The sequence below is a fragment of the Schistocerca serialis genome, chromosome 9 (assembly GCF_023864345.2).
Source record: "Schistocerca serialis cubense isolate TAMUIC-IGC-003099 chromosome 9, iqSchSeri2.2, whole genome shotgun sequence".
NCBI classification, from domain to species: Eukaryota; Metazoa; Arthropoda; class Insecta; order Orthoptera; family Acrididae; genus Schistocerca; species Schistocerca serialis.
This window is the reverse complement of record NC_064646.1, coordinates 283227394-283244277: the sequence shown is the minus strand read 5'-3', so window position 1 is coordinate 283244277 and position 16884 is coordinate 283227394. Positions and strand designations below refer to the sequence as shown.

At 44.4% G+C, this 16884-nt stretch overlaps 1 protein-coding gene across 1 annotated transcript in view; it reads right to left on the bottom strand.

Moving 5' to 3' along the window:
* Window positions 1-16884, bottom strand: part of LOC126419552 (hydroxyproline dehydrogenase-like) — a 180386-nt gene that overhangs the window by 26700 nt on the left and 136802 nt on the right. Inside the window, exon 9 of the mRNA XM_050086742.1 lies at window positions 3928-4092. Coding sequence (XP_049942699.1) covers window positions 3928-4092 — 165 coding nt within the window. The remainder of the gene's footprint in view (window positions 1-3927; window positions 4093-16884) is intronic.

Sequence of the window (16884 nt, the reverse complement as noted above, 5' to 3'; positions counted from 1 at the left end):
TGACAATCAGCCTGTGTGGGGCATCTAAGCCATCTGCTGTCTTTTTCTTGCAAGTATGAATTTTTGAGGGAATATGTATGCACCGTTGGAGTTCATTACTTGCCCAGTTCACACAGAACGCTCTTTTACTTTTTAATGAGAACAATGTACAAGTCCTTACAGCAATCATTGAATTCGTATGGTAAAGCAATTTTACTGTTTCGCTCTGAGTGTAATTTAATTTGCAACTATAAGACCTTTTGATGTTCTGTACTGTTTTAATTAGTGGTTTACTTGCATAGGATGATCCATTACTAGCACATGTCTTGGTTCACTAAATTACGAGCTTTGTTGTAGGCACACAACAGAGAACTGAATCTACATAATTCCTCTTAGAGTAGTTGTTGCCCTCAATTAATTCGTATTTCGCTTTGCAACTGATTGTTAAAATTTTGATTGCTTGCAGTGGACGGACACCTAACGTCGTTGGTTATTCTAAATCAATAACAGTAACATCTCTGTTTTCCGTACCCCGTTACTTAATCGCTAGTGTTTAATGCACTGTTGGAAAATAGTTTTATGATGATACCTTTTGTAATGTCTTACTATAATTTCTCCCGTTCTGCCAGAGACGCTTTTCGGAACATTTGCTTCAGAAAAGTTTTGGAACGTTTGGTACAGTTAATATCGTTCCGAGATCCAGATGTGTTTTTGACCAGCCAGTCTGGCAGTTCATTTCAGTATGTGGCTGTATGACTTTTAATCTAAGTAAAGTCAATAACACAGTCATTCTTTTGCATAATTCTACTCTAGTTACTTGTTTCATCAAACAGACTGTTGTGATGGTATGTATTCCTCAATTTTGGGCTACCATCGGCCTACATCGTGCCGTGACAAGCTTTTCAAAAGCATTATATGTTTCATGCGAACTGTTTTTTGATACATACCAATGCCTGTTGAGCATCCCAACGGGTTTGCCGAATGAAGTTTGTGCGAAAGACTTGATCTTAAAAATTTAATGAAACTCATTTTAAATACAAGAACGATAATTGCTATGTGCAGCTGTCAATAATGAAATAGCACTACTGTAAATTCTTACGGACCAACTATCAACAAATGAAACAGTCTCCACACTGGAATAATATTACGCAGCAGGACCAACATGTCAGTTGTGGGCGTACAGAAACCCAATTTCTTTATGTGCATCATTTGTTTTTGTGCACTAATGTAAGGAAAGCAGAGAAAATAAATGAAACAAATAGTACACTGCATGACAAAAAAGTGAAGCTCATAGAAAGGGGGACGAAACGAAACTTCACGGGCTGAGAGGATATGTGATGTTACTGCACTGATTACAAAATCCATTTAAATCTACAATGACCTTGGCAGTATGAGCCCACTTATGAGTTTAACAATGCACCGCTGTGGCCTGTATTCATGCGCTGATTCGGTTGGGTGTCGTAAAGGCGTCGTATTCTCTCCTGAGGCAAGGAGACCCATAACTGGGGATGTCCCGGGTACAGGTACTGGGACAGAGTCCCCATCCCAGCTGGTCTCACAAATGTTCAATCGGGGACAGATCTGAGGATCTTGCTGTCCGAAGAAGTATCTCATCGTCACGCAAACAGTCTATAGACACACGTGGCTTGCGTCGACGAGCAATGTCTTGTTGAAAAATGGCATGACAGTACTGTTGCATGAGAGATAACACACGAGGACGCAGGATGTCCGTGACATCATTGTGCCACGAGATTTCTCTGAGTCACTACCAGCCATCTGAAGTCGTAACTAATGGCTCCCTACACACAGCATGACGCTTGGTCGAACACCGCTGTCCGTTTCCACAATATTGATATGAAATGTCGTGTGGCTAGGGCCTCGCGTCAGGTAGAGCAGTCGCCTGGTGTCAGTCTTTTTAGATGACGCCACTCCGGCGATTTGTGTGTCGATGGGGATGATATGATGATGATGAAGACACACAACACCCAGTCCCTGAGCGGAGAAACTCTTCGACCCAGCTGGGGATCGAACCCGGGCCTCTTTGCATGGCATTCCGTCGCGCTGACTACTCAGCTGTCGAGGCGGACTCCACAATAGTAGAAGAATGTGACCTTTCTCCAGGTGACATCTCTCCAGATCGCCGTCATACTCGCTGAAGATGGTCATCCGTGTTAGTGCCAGATCGCGTCTCATCACTGAACACAAAGTGATGCCATTCATCAGCAGATCATGCTCCCAGCCATGGCATCACTCCACACGCAGCCGTTTGTGTTGTGTTAACGGCAGGTTAAGTGTGGGATAGTAATGCCCCAGTCCGTCTGCTCTGCGACCAATGTTGCAGGCTATCCATTACTTGGCTCGGATGTCAAGCGCACAATATGTGAAATGGTTACGATGTGCTTGGTGCACGATATGGAAAGGCTCCATTATGATGGTCAGATGTGGACGACAACAAACCTGAGGTCGATTACGCCTCACCTGAGGTTCCTATGCAGCCCAACGCCCGGCGACTGTCTGAATGCCCCACAAAATCTGGAAATTGCACGAATCTCGCAGCTGGCCAAATGGAGACCCAGAAAGAGGGCCCTCTCAAACTACTGTGCCATGTACTGATAACACTGTCTCACGAGAGCACGACCTACTTCTGTGTCCTTCACAGTGGTCATTCAACGTCTGACACTGTTCGCTCCCCGTTTGTACCCTACATCTACATCTACAACTACATCTACATTCATAATCCGCAAGCCACCGAACGGTGTGTGGCGGAGGGCACTTTACGTGCCACTATCATTACCTCCCTTTCCTGTTTCAGTCGCGTATGGTTCGCGGGAAGAACGACTGCCGGAAAGCCTCCGTGCGCGCTCGAATCTCTCTAATTTTACATTCGTGATCTCCTCGGGAGGTATAAGTAGGGAGAAACAATATATTCGATACCTCATCCAGAAACGCACTCTCTCGAAACCTGGACAGCAAGCTACACCGCGATGCACAGCGCCTCTCTTGCAAAGGCTGCCACTTGAGCTTGCTAAACATCTCCGTAACGCTATCACGCTTACCAAATAACCCTGTGACGAAACGCGCCGCTCTTCTTTGGATCTTCTCTATCTCCTCTGTCAACCCGACCTGATGATCAATACTCAAGTATGGGAAGAACGAGTGTTTTGTAAGCCACCTCCTTTGTTGATGGACTACATTTTCTAAGGACTCTCCCAATGAATCTCAACCTGGAACCCGCCTTGCCAACAATTAATTTTATATGATCATTCCACTGCAAATCGTTCCGCACGCATACTCCCAGATATTTTACAGAAGTAACTGCTACCAGTGTTTGTTCCGCTATCATACAATCATACAATAAAGGAGTCTTCTTTCTATGTATTCGCAATACATTACATTTGTCTATGTTAAGGGTCAGTTGCCACTCCCTGCACCAAGTGCCTATCCGCTGCAGATCTTCCTGCATTTCGCTGCAATTTTCTAATGCTGCAACTTTTCTGTATACTACAGCATCATCCGCGAAAAGGCGCATGGAACTTTCGACACTATCTACTAGGTCATTTATATACAATGTGAAAAGCAATGGTCCCATAAGACTCCCCTGTGGCACGCCAGAGGTTACTTTAACGTCTGTAGACGTGTCTCCATTGAGAACAGCATGCTGTGTTGTGTTTGCTGGGTAATTACACTAAACCCTAACAGCACTAACACACCCTGGTGGATGTTCTTCCTATCACAGACAGGAAAGTCTGATCATTAGCATACCCGCCAATGGTTTGAAAGCGTACGAAATCAAATTGGCATCCGATTGGTTGGTTCACTTTTTTGCCAGGCAGGGTACTTTCATTACGATTGCAAGTATTTATTCACATGTTTCACAGACAATAGAGGCAAAAGTGCGAGAGGCGGCGGTGGCGGCGACGACGTTCCGCTGCGGTCAGCGGGTGGCGCCAGCAGGCCGGAGCCGACGTCGCAGCTCCCTCTGCAGCAGCTGGCGCTCGTGGCGGGCGCCCGCCAGCACGGATCGGTTCTCCGCCAGGCGGCGAGCCAGGTAGGGCAGCGCCTGTCCCAGGCCGCCCACGGGGACCGACTTGTACACCGTGTAGCCCGCAGCGGCTGGGGAACACACCGCACCGCCTTCATTCCGTTTTGTTCCTGCCGCCGACCTCCGTAAGTCGAAGCAAGAAACATTTCAAAAAGGAGTGTAACTCATACTGGGTGGTTATCATTAAAGTACAGCTATTCATCAAGTTCCAGTGCCGCCTGTAATTATAGTATGACAGCAAAGCTTGGTAGATATGCTAATGCGTAAATGCGGAACTGATTTATAATGGAAAAAAATTAGTTCCAATTTTGGCCACCAGGTGCAAATTTGGCGCTGCGAATGCAACAAAGATCTAGAGAAAAGCTTCCAAATGTAATGGATCAGGAATGGGAGGTGAACAGCATCAAACAAATACGAGGGTAATCCCAAAAGTAAGGTCTCCTATTTTTTTATAAGTACAGAACTCTGTTTGTGAGGCAGTTGGTCACACTGTTATGAAGAGTGCTTCACCCTCTGCGTGTAAACATGCGCACGTCGCGCTGAGGCGCTCGTCTTGGCTTGCCAGCCGTTGAGAATGGAGCTCCCGTTGGATGTTACCGCAAAGTGCGAATTGCGCGCAGTTATTCGGTTTTTCAACGCAAAGGGCACTGCGCCGATTGAAATCCATCGCCAATTGACGGAAGTGTATGGTGAGTCGTGCATGGATGTCAAAAATGTTCGTAAGTGGTGTAGAGAGTTAGCAGCTGGTCGGACCGAAATGCACGACGTACAAAGAAGCGGGAGACCGTCAATTTCTGAGGAGACAGTGTTGAAGGCTGAGCAAAGCACACGTGAAGATCGGCGGATCACCCTGGATGATCTCTGCACGTTGGTTCCTGAGGTTTCCCGAAGCACCGCTCACAGAATTTTAACGGAAACAGTGAACGACCGGAAGGTGTGCGCAAGATGAGTGCCACGCATGCTGACTGAGGACCACATGTGGCAACAAGTTGATGCTTCCCGCGCATTTCTTCGCCGCCTTGCAGCCGAACAGGAAAACTTTCTGCACTCAATTGTGACAGGTGACGAAACCTGGGCATACCACTTTACACCTGAGACCAAGCAACAATCACGCCAGTAGCGGCATCCTTCTTCACCAAAGCAGCGGAAATTCAAACATAAACAGTTTGCCGGTAAAGTCATGACGACCGTTCTTAGGGGTCGGAAAGGGGTATTGTTGGTCGATTTTTTGCCCACTGGGACTACAATTAACGCTGACAGATACTGTGAGACTATGAAAAAACTCAAACGGGCAATTCAGAACCGGAGAAGAGGAATGTTGAGCAAGGGCGTACGCATTCTCCATGACAACGCTCACCCAAACATCGCTCGGCAAACCGTTGCTCTCCTGCAACAGTTCCAGTGGAACATAATCACCCACCCACCCTATAGTCCTGACTTGGCACCCAGTGTCTATGACCTGTTCCCTAGGTTAAAAGAACATTTGGCGGGAAAGCGATTCAGCTCCGACGACGAGGTGAAAGAAGAGGTCCATAACTTTCTAAACAGCATGGCGGCGTACTGGTATGACATGGGCATACAAAAACTTCCACAGCGTCTACAAAAATGAACCGACAAAAACGTTGATTATGTCGAAAAATAGCTAAATGTTCAAGCTGTAAACTGATGTAAACCATTGTAGACCAGGTCTATGTACTTATAAAAAAATAGGAGACCTTACTTTTGGGACTACCCTCGTAGTATTCCTAACTGCCACTTACATGGTTTGTTCAACATGAGCACCGGAGATGACGATGAGATGCCGCAACCGTAAACGACGTGATCAACAGTTGCTCGCAGCGATTCCCTTGGAATCTGAGCAACGAGTTTCTGCACGCTAGCCATCAGATGAGGTAGAGGCTGAACTTGTCACCGGTAAACGCATACGTTTAGAAATTATCAGAGCCAAAAATCACATGGATTCAGGTCAGGTGGTCTTGCAGGCAATGCATCAGGAAAAAGCTCTGGAGATAACACGTTCGTGGAATGTTGCGTTATGCAGATCTTTCATTGGGGGAGTGACCATCTCGCATGAAAACAGTGCTTGCCACGTAACCACGCTCTTCCAAAGCAGGAATCATAGGCTGTACAAGATGGCCTCGATTACGTGCAGTTGTCGCGGTACACCTGACGGACCCTGTGGGTGTATTCTGTTAAAGAGGAACGGACAGGCAATAAAGGAGCTTGTGAATCTCATACAGTGAGTGAAAGTGCTCCTCGTGCACAACACGAAGTTTAACTGGACCCCATATTCGGCAGTTCTGTCTGTTCTCTGCACTCCGTAGTGCAAAATGTGCCTCGTCACTCCATGGAATATTGCCCACACACATGTCACCAACTTCGATTCGTGCCAGAAACAGAAGAGTAAGTTCAGAATGTTGTTGCAGGTCATGATGTTTCAGTTGCTGCACCTTCTGGGTCTTGTACGGGTACCAGTGTAATGTAGACAACAAAACTTTCCGTACTGTTGACCATGGGATGGACAATTCTCGCGACACTGAGCTAACACTACCTGGGGTACTTGCTGCTTGGTCAGTCAATAGCAAGAGGAACCTCGTCAGTAACTTCTACCAGGATAGGACGCCTTCCTCTTCCACATGCGACAACAAACTGACCCGTGTTTTTGAATTTCGTTAGCATCTTCTTTAAACCGTTTAAAGAGATCAGGCCTCTCCTCAGACCCTTCACAAGGCGATACACTCCCAATAGAGTACTGTAATTGCTGCCGTTCACACAAGACAGTTTCTCTTCTCGATAGCCATACAGTTCGATGGCTTTAAAATGGCGACGTGGATGTCATACTGTGTACAGCGCCAAATTTGCTCCTGGTGGCCAAAACTGGAACTATTTTTTGCCAACATAAATAGGTTCCGCATTAACACATTAGCGTGTCTACCAAGTTTCGCTGCCGTACGATTATTACAGCACACACTGGACGTCTACGAGTAGCTGCACTTAATTTGTAACCATTCAGAACCACACCAACGCTTATTAACTAAAACACGATCATATGGCGATATCCAAAGACATTTGTGACTGGATTGTTCATGGCAGGGAAGCAGACGTGCATAGAAACATGTCTATAGACTTAAAAGTAATTTTAGGTGCGCCGTGGGGAAGCACGCTATGTGATCAGACGTGTCGATAACTTGTTACTGGACATTAATAGGGTTGTGCCCCTCTTTCGTCTTTATGACGGCTTCAACTCTGCTAGTGTCACTTTTAACGAGGTGTGAAAGTCCATAACGAAATTTCGCTTGCGTCTCAAGGGTGTGTGCCTCAGTTTCTGGCGCAGGTCGTTACATTCTACGCACGTGGGGTTTTGCAGTGTTGCAGTGAGGTGGGTACCTCCTTCCCTCACCTCTTCAGCTCGATGCTGTTGCGGTGGGTTGAGGGGGAGAGGTTATGCTGTTGTTCGTAATGGACGTTCAAGGTCAAATTAATTGTAAGAGGCGGTTGTGTACTATCTGGGACGAGATAGCCTTTTCAGCAGTCTCCAAAAAGGGACCGCACAGTTTCGCAGCGTTCTCTTTGGTGTACCTACGAATTATAATATGTAAGTACTGTTCACTAGCTGGTGCGTTGGTAGCAGGTGACAGTTAAGAACTAGGTCTTCAGTGGTCTGTGACTCAAAATGGGGGTCACTGTACGCCATTTCATCGCGTTGACAAATCATCTTTGTCGTTAAGTGACAATGCGAGCACAACCTATGCTTGAAATGACACTTCATGACATTTTGACAGACCGAACTGCGTCCTTTACTGATTGGAGACGCGATGTTCTCAGTTGAACTGAACGTTCAATTTTACCACCACTACACGGTGCGCAGACTAAGATCTGATGATCAGGAACTGTGCTGCAACCCCTATAGTCTCCTTTATGGGTGAATACTTTCCTCCATCTGGATTTGATATGCAGGTCGAGCACCATTACATTATTATTCATTGCTGGGCATTATAACTGCAACTTCACCACGATGAGGGCAAATGACAAATTTGCATCAAGCGTACTACATGGTTGGATATGCATATAATTTGCATTTCAAAGCAGTCGCACAAAGTAGGTAGGCGTAACATAACTTTCATCCTGTGCACGAGAAGACGTTACGCATCTACTTCCTTGTTGAGAAATCACATTTCAGTAGTGTATATGTGTGTGAGAGAGATAGATGCACAGAGAGAGGAGAGGGAGAGGAGAGAGAGAGAGAGAGAATCATGTAATATGGACAAACATTTGTCAGCATGCGTCGGAATTCGACAGCAGCCGTGGCCTATTAGGGCTGTAGTATATTGTCTTGTGCTATTGCTGCTCATTTGACCACAACCCGACGACTGAATAACTAATATGGAATCTGTGGGTTAAGGAGGGTCACAATCAACGTCATACCGGATCTCTAGGACTGGCATACTGCTTGCCCGGCCGTTCAGGACTGTACAGCCATGTTGCTTATCTTGCTCCAAGAAAAGTGCATGTTTGCAGCGGCACAATTACCCACACGGACATGCGACCTCTGGAACACAATGGACAGTCAGCACGATGACTATCCTTTGATGCGGCGGTAGATAGACGCATTGACAGTTGTGCATTCAACGGCAACAGTCGACGCAAGAGTGGCACCGCGTCCTAATTCCAGACGAATCTCGGTTCTGCATGTAGCATCACGTTGGACATGTTCGTGTGTGGAGAATCCGACCAGAACGCACGTTTCTAGGTTGCATTCATCATCATACAGGTTCACCATATAGCCTGATGGTATGTGGTTCCGTTGAGTACGCAACAGGATCCCTTCTGGTTCGCATAGCCAGTAACATGGAAAGCTGGCTTTACATTTCAGACGTGTTAAGGCCGACGGTTGTGCCTCTTCGTCAAGCTCTCCGTGACTTTATCTCTCAACATAGCGACGCAAAACTACAGGTTCTTCATACTGTCCTGACCTACCTCCATGCAGAGGGTGTTCAACCGTTGGCCTGACTAGTACGTTCTCCAGACCTGTCAGCCGAGGAAAGCTTATCATGGGTTGCGATATACTGCCACGCGACCACTCGCCCACCGCTGTGACTGATGATCTCTGGGATAGCTTTGCTGCAGCGTGGAATGTCGTCCCCATATTTGTGATCCAAGTTCAGTTTAACTCTACAGCCCGCTGGGTTGGAGCCACTGTTGCTGCTAGAAAGGGCTGCTCTGCTTACTAAATTTCGCACCCTTTACATCCAAACATCACTGAAATGTTGAGCGTTTATTCTTTTTACTATACTGAATAGGCACAATAACCAAATTTTCGTTACTTGCTGTACTTCCCAATGTTGCGATTTTATTACGCAACAGTGTAGTTTTGTCGTGCGAATGGTCAGTGGCGATTCATTTTTGTTATTGATAATTACTCTAAATAAGCTCAAAAAGAGGAGAGAAGAGGAGAGGAGAGGAGAGGAGAGGAGAGGAGAGGGAGAGAGAGAGAGAGAGAGAGAGAGAGAGATGTGTAACTCCGTTTGCAAGTTGTGGGAAAAACGTAGACTTACAAAGGGACCGCACATACTCGTCATCACCGCTTTCGTCCGCATTTATGGTATATGCAGGGCTTGACCAGAAGTGAATGTGACAATGACAAGTGGGACTTCCAGGCGCCCAAGAGTTTAGGAAAAAGATAGCATTTACGGTGCGGATCGTGCGGGGGATGAGTCATTTATCTCAGCGTGGTTTCGAGGCAGCGGTTGATGCAGCGGAAAGAGTAGAGAACGGTAAACTCAAGATCGCAGGTCCGAGTTACCGTGGCGAAACCAATTTTCCTTTTATATTTTACGTTGCTTACACTGTAAATAAGCCGAAATATTGTCCAGTATATTGCATTAATTAATATTTTCATAAAATCCTTGAAAAGGAAATGGTTCTAATGGCTCTGAGCACTATGGGACTTAACATCTGAGGTCGTCAGTCCCCTAGAACGTAGAACTACTTAAACCTAACTAACCTAAGGACATCACACACGTCCATGCCCGAGGCAGGATTCGAACCTGCGACCGTAGCAATCGCGTAGTTCCGGACTGAAGTGCTTAGAACCGCTCGGCCACCGCAGCCGGCTTGAAAAGGAAAGGCATACGAAAATGTGTCATGGCGCATAAATTTCCAGGAACAGTTCGTAATGCGGCGAAGAAAATTTTGTCTGTAAAATAACTTTTCTCATTTTACAGTTTATGTTTTACAAAAGCTGGGGTGACAGTCGTAGTAAAAATGGGGAAAGCAATAATTTTCTCGGCGTCTTGCACACATTACAAAAGTCAAATTTATACAGATACCTGGTTGTTTTAAAGTTTCAATAGGGAAAAAACTGTTCACATTCATAAAAGGTTCTCTCTCATCGTACAGTCTGGCAGCAAACTATGCCAAATATTGGCGAGTACAGCTTCTGATGTAAATGGAACGTAGTTTGATGCAGTCTTCTCGGGATGTGATTTCTTTTTCTCTCTTGCTCAAATAAAAGCAGTTTTGAGTATTTTCGAATAATTCTTTACATAACCATAACAACTGACATTTCGGGGTTCCTCTAGTGAAATGAATTTGAGGGGAATCACTTTTCATCTCGAAAAATTTCATCGTATAATTGTGGATTTGTGTATCCTCCCCACGAGTTAGTTACGAGGAAATTTGTTCTCCTGTCCGTAGGACTTTATCACATCAGTCAAAAATTTTGTTGTATAACACTTGTAAGTTTTCTAGATTTTGGTGGAACAAAAACGACATTCCTATACTTTGCCGCAAACACATCCACCGGTTTTTGAATCTTCAGTCCAAAAGAGTCGGTAGGCGTAACGTAGACCGTTGGTAATAATTTTGTAGAAAGGGTTGTAAGTAGGCTGTTTAGGTTTTTATGTTGGTAGCGCGATGCAGCACTCTGTATTAAAATCGCCGACTGTGCTGTGTGCAGGTTGTGGCTGGTTTGGGTTATTTGGGGGAAGAGACCAAACAGCGAGGTCATCGGTCTCATCGGATTAGGGAAGGATGGGGAAGGAAGTCGGCCGTGCCCTTTCAAAGGAACCATCCCGGCACTGTGGCTGGTTGGACTCGTTGTTGGAAGTTATTCGCCAGTGGAGTGTTGGGCAGTTGGATGTGAACAGCCCGTATAGCGTTGGGCAGTTGGAGGTGAGCCGCCAGCAGTGGTGGATGTGGGGTGACAGATGCCAGAGTTCTGAGATGCCCGTCCACAGCTACACTTGCATGGTGATGGTTCAAATGGCTCTAAGCACTACAGGATTTAACATGGGAGATCATCAGTCTCCTAGACTTAGAACTACTTAAACCTAACTAACCTAAGGACATCACACACATCCATGCCCCAGGCAGGATTCGAACCTGCGACCGTAGCAGCAGCGCGGTTCCGGACTGAAGCGTCTAGAACCGATCGGTCACAGAGGCCGGCACTTGCATAGCGGTCTTTCAAAAAAGATCTACAGTACCTCTACTTTCGTATCTAAAAAGAATACCACTAGAGAAAAAAAAAACCAGCGATTTATTTTCGCCTGGATAATTAACCATTTGTAACATTCAGAGATGCGTCGAGAGTAGCGAATTTTGAGTAAAACCTACATTTCTCTTGCTCTTATGTTAAAATTTTCTTCTTTTGCCAAAATACAGCGGACTTTGCGCAATGTCACCTCACTAACATGTTGTACAGACGCAACTGCGAGAGAAATCTGAGACAGTGTTTTATTCAGAGAGCAACTAAGAAGAAGTCCAAGAGCTTATGAAAAAACACGTCGTCGATACAAAAATAAACGTGTAATGTCTTCACTTATGTTGTTCCACAACCCACAGCACTTATCGTTTCACCAGCTATCGATGGCTCTTAAAAAAATACAGTCTTTCATCGAAAAACTGTTGTTATTGGAATAACACATGTAAGTAGGCTGTTTAGGCTTTTATGTTGGTAACGTCACGTAGCGCTCTGTATGAAAATCACTGGCTGTGCTGTGTGCAGTCTGTGGCTGGTTGGCATTGTTGGAATATTCGCTATTGTAGTGATGGCAACTGGATGTGAACAGCGCGTAGCGTTGCGCCGTTCGAGGCGAGCCGCCAGCAGTGGTGGATGTGGGGAGAGAGATGGCTGAGTTTTGAGAGCGGACGATCTGGACGTGTGTCCGTCAGAAAAAGGAAATTTGTTAAACTGGATGTCACGAATTTATATATATATATATATATATATATATATATATATATATATATATATATATATATATATATATATAATTAATGACTTTTGAACACTATTAAGGTAAATACATTGTTTTTTCTCTATCAAAATCTCTCATTTGCTAACTATGTCTATCAGTCGTTACTGCCTTCAGTAGTTAGAATCTTTTATTTAGCTGGCAGTATTGACGCTCGCTGTATTGCAGTAGTTCGAGTATCGAAGATTCATGTGAGGTAAGTGATTCATGAAGGGCATAGGTTATTGCTGATCAGGGCTATTCTTTTGTAGGGATTATTGAAAGTCAGATTGCGTTGCCCTAAAATATTGTGTGTCAGTTTAGAAATGATCAGAATAAGTAAAGAGAAAACAGTCTCAGTACGTTCAGTTTCACTCTGGAGTCTGAAAATCAAGTAACGTAGACGTTTTACCAGCACAGTCATTATTTACATTATAAAGGGGAAGTTTCAGATTTGGAGTATACTGTGCTGTATACGAGTGGTTCATATCCCGTCGTTTCACGAGAACTTCTTTTGCCCCTCGGTGGTACATGGCTCGGTTATAAGTCGATTGGTACTGGCAATCTGGAGAGGATACAACGTAAATACTTTATTATAAGTGACTATAAAAAGATTTTTCTATTGACTCCAGTTAAGGAGAATTGTCGATTTACCTATTTGGGCGGCCAGTGTGGCCGAGAGGTTCTAGGTGCTTCAGTCTGGAACCGCGCGACCGCTACGGTCGCAGGTTCGAATCCTGCCTCGGGCATATATGTGTGTGATGTCCTTAGGTTAGTTAGGTTTAAGTAGTTCTAAGTTCTAGGGGACTGATGACATCAGATGTTAAGTCCCATAGTGCTCAGAGCCATCTGAACAATTTTCGAATTTACCTATTTGATCTAAACTAAACTCGGTCCGAACAGGTCACGGAAGGCCCAGGGGGACCTACCGACCACCTTGTCATCCTAAGCCTATAAGCGTCGCTGGATGCGGATATCTAGGGGCACGTGGTCAGCACACCGCTCTCGAGACCGCTGTCTGCTTCTGCCGAGTGCACACCGCTTGGCAACGGCGCACAGTACACCAGAACGGTCATCCAAGCGCTAGCCTTGCCTGCCAGCGCTTAACTTCGGTGATCTGACGGAAACTGGTGTAACCACTGCGGCAAGGCCATTGGCTTTATCTGTCTGGTAGGACATTTTAAATACAATCCCGTCTTGGAAAGTTATTTACAGAGTCCTTGACGGCGCTGTAAGTACAATCCTTTCATGGAAAAATACTTGCAACCACAAATTTTTCTTGCCTTTCTTTTTCGTGCGTTTTATGAGACTATTAATAAATACAATATGATGTCGTTGTTGCTGTGGTCTTCAGTCCAGAGACTGGTTTGATGCAGCTCTCCATGCTACTCTATCCTGTGCAAGCCTCTTCATCTCCCAGTATCTACTGCAACCTGTGTCCTTCTGAATCTGTTTAGTGTATTCATCTCTTGGTCTCCCTCTACGATTTGTACCCTCCACGCTGCCCTCCAAAACTGAATTAGTGATCCTTTGATGCCTCAGAATATCTTCCTACCAACCGATCCCTTCTTCTAGTCAACTTGTGCCACAAATTTCTCTTCTCCTCAATTCTATTCAATACCTCCTCATTAGTTATGTGATATACTCAACTAATTTTCAGCATTCTTATGTAGCACAACATTTCGAAAGCTTCTATTCTCTTCTTGTCTATTTATCGTCCACATTTCACTTGCGTACATGGCTACACTCCACACAAATACTTTCAGAAACGACTTCATGACGCTTAAATCTATACTCGATGTTAACAAATTTCTGTTCTTCAGAAATACTTTCCTTGCCATTGCCAGTCTACATTTTATATCCTCTCTACTTTGACCATCATCAGTTATTTTGCTCCCCAAATAGAAAAACTCGTCCACTACTTTAAGTGACTCATTTCCTAACCTAATTCCCTCAGCATCACCTGAATTAATTCAGCTACATTCCATTATCATCATTTTGCTTTTGTTGATGTTCATCTTATACTTCTCCTTTCAAGACACTATCCATTCCGTTCAATTGCTCTTCCAGGTCCTTTGCTGCCTCTGATAGAATTACAATGAAATGGATAGACCTCAAAGTTTTTATTTCTTCTCCAATGGATTTTAATTCCACTCCGAATTTTTCTTTTGTTTCCTTTACTGGTTGCTTAATATACAGATTGAATAACATCGGGGATAAACTACGACCCTGTCCCACTCCCTTCCCAACCACAGCTTCCTTTTCATGCCCCTCGACTCTTCTAACGGCCATCTGGTTTCGCACAATTTGTAAATAGCCTTTCGTTCCCTATATTTTATCCCTGCCACCTTCAGGTTGTGAAAGAGAGTATTCCAGTCAACACTGTCAAAAACTTTCTCTAAGTCTACAAATACTAGAAACGTAGGTTTGCCTATCCTATTATCCTATTATCCTATTATTTTCTAAGATAAGTTGTAGGGTCAGTATTGCCTCACATGTCCAAACATTTCTATTGAATCCAAACAGATCTTCCCCGAGGTCGGCATCTACCAGTTTTTCCATTTGTCTGTAAAGAATTCGTGTTAGTATTTTGCAGCCGTGCCTTATTAAACTGATACTTCTGTAATTTTCACATCTGTCAACACCTGCTTTCTTTGGGATTGGAATGATTATATTCTTCTTGAAGTCTGAGGGTATTTCGCCTGTCTCATACATCTTGCTCACCAGATGGTAGAGTTTTGTCAGGGCTGGCTCTCCCAAGGCTATCAGTAGTTCTACTGATATGATGTCTACTCCCGGGATGTTATTTCGTCTTAGGTGTTTCAGTGCTCTGTCAAACTCTTCACGAAGTATTATGTCTCCCATTTCATCTTCATCTACGTCCTCTTCCATTTCCATAATATTGTCCTCAAGTACATCGCCCTTGTATAGACCCTCTATATACTCCTTCCACCTTTCTGCTTTCCCTTCTTTGCTTAGAACTGGATTTCCATCTGATATTCATGCAAGTGATTCTCTTTTCTCCAAAGGTCTAAGTTCCCTGTAGGCAGTATCTATCTTACTCCTCATGAGATTAGCCTCTACATCCTTACATTTGTCCTCTAGCCATCCCTGCTTAGCCATTTTGCACTTCCTGTCGATCTCATTTTTGAGACGTTTGTATTCCTTTTTGCCTGCTTCACTTGCTGCATTTTTGTATTTTCTCCTTTCATCAATTAAATTCAGTATCTCTTCTGTTACCCAAGGATTTCTATTAGCCATCGTATTTTTACCTACTTGATCCTCTGCTGTCTTCAGTATTTCATCTCTCAAGTCTACCCATTCTTCTTCTACTGTATTTCTTTCACCCATTCTTGTCAATCGTTCCCTAATGCTCTCCCTGAAACTCTCTACAACCTGTGGTTCTGTCAGTTGATCCAGATCCCATCTCCTTAAATTCCCACCTTTTTGCAGTTTCTTCAGTTTTAATCTACAGTTCATAACCAAAAGATTGTGGTCAGAGTCCACATCTGGCCCCTGAAAATGTCTTACAATTTAAAACCTGGTTTCTAAATCTCTGTCTTACCATTATATAATTTGTCTGAAGCCTTCCAGTATCTCTAGGTTTCTTCCATGTATACAACCTTCTTTCATGATTCTTGAACCAAGTTATGCTCTGTGCAAAATTCTACCAGGCGGCTTCCTCTTTCATTCCTTACCCCCATTCCATATTCACCTATTACGTTTCTTTCTCTTCCTTTTCCTACTATCGAATTACAGTCACCCATGACTATTAAATTTTCGTCTCCTTTCACTATTTAAATAATTTCTTTTATCTCGTCATACATTTCATCAATCTCTTCATCATCTGCGGAGCTAGTTGGCACATAAACTTGTACTACTGTGATAGGTGTGGGCTTCGTATCTGTTTTGGCCACAATAATGCGGTCACTACGTTGTTTGTAGTAGCTTACCCGGATTCCTATTTATTTATTCATTATTAAACCTACTCCTGCATTACCCCTGGTATTCACCTGACCAGAAGTCTTGTTCCTCCTGCCACCGAACTTCACAAATTCCCACTATATCTAACTTTAACCTATCCATTTCCCTTTTTAAATTTTCTAACCTACCTGCCCGATTAAGGGATGGATCTGACATTCCACGCTCCAACCGGTAGAACGCTAGTTTCCTTTCTACTGATAACAACGTCCTCCTGAGTAGTCCCCTCCCGGAGATCCGATTGGGGGACTACTTTACCTCCGGAATATTTTATCCAAGAGGACGCCATCATCGTTTAACCATACAGGGAAGCTACATGCCCTCGAAAAAATTACGGCTGTAGTTTCCCCTCCTTTCTATAGTGAGCATTATTGCAGTTTATTTGCAGTACGAGGGGCTCGAATATACGATCCTCGAATTAGTATTCCCTACTTCTCTCGATGCGCCAGACGGTGGTTGGGACCTACGTTAACAAAAATGGATCATCTCTCGCTCGGCCCCCGTCAAAAATCCTATTTTTTTTCTAGACGCTTGACCATCTAGTGGCCGTACTTCTATCATTTCATTTCAGGCCAAGCCCGGCATGTACTATAAATTTGGACAAATCGGTGATGAGTAGGCGCGGTCCTGTTGTTAGTCAATCTC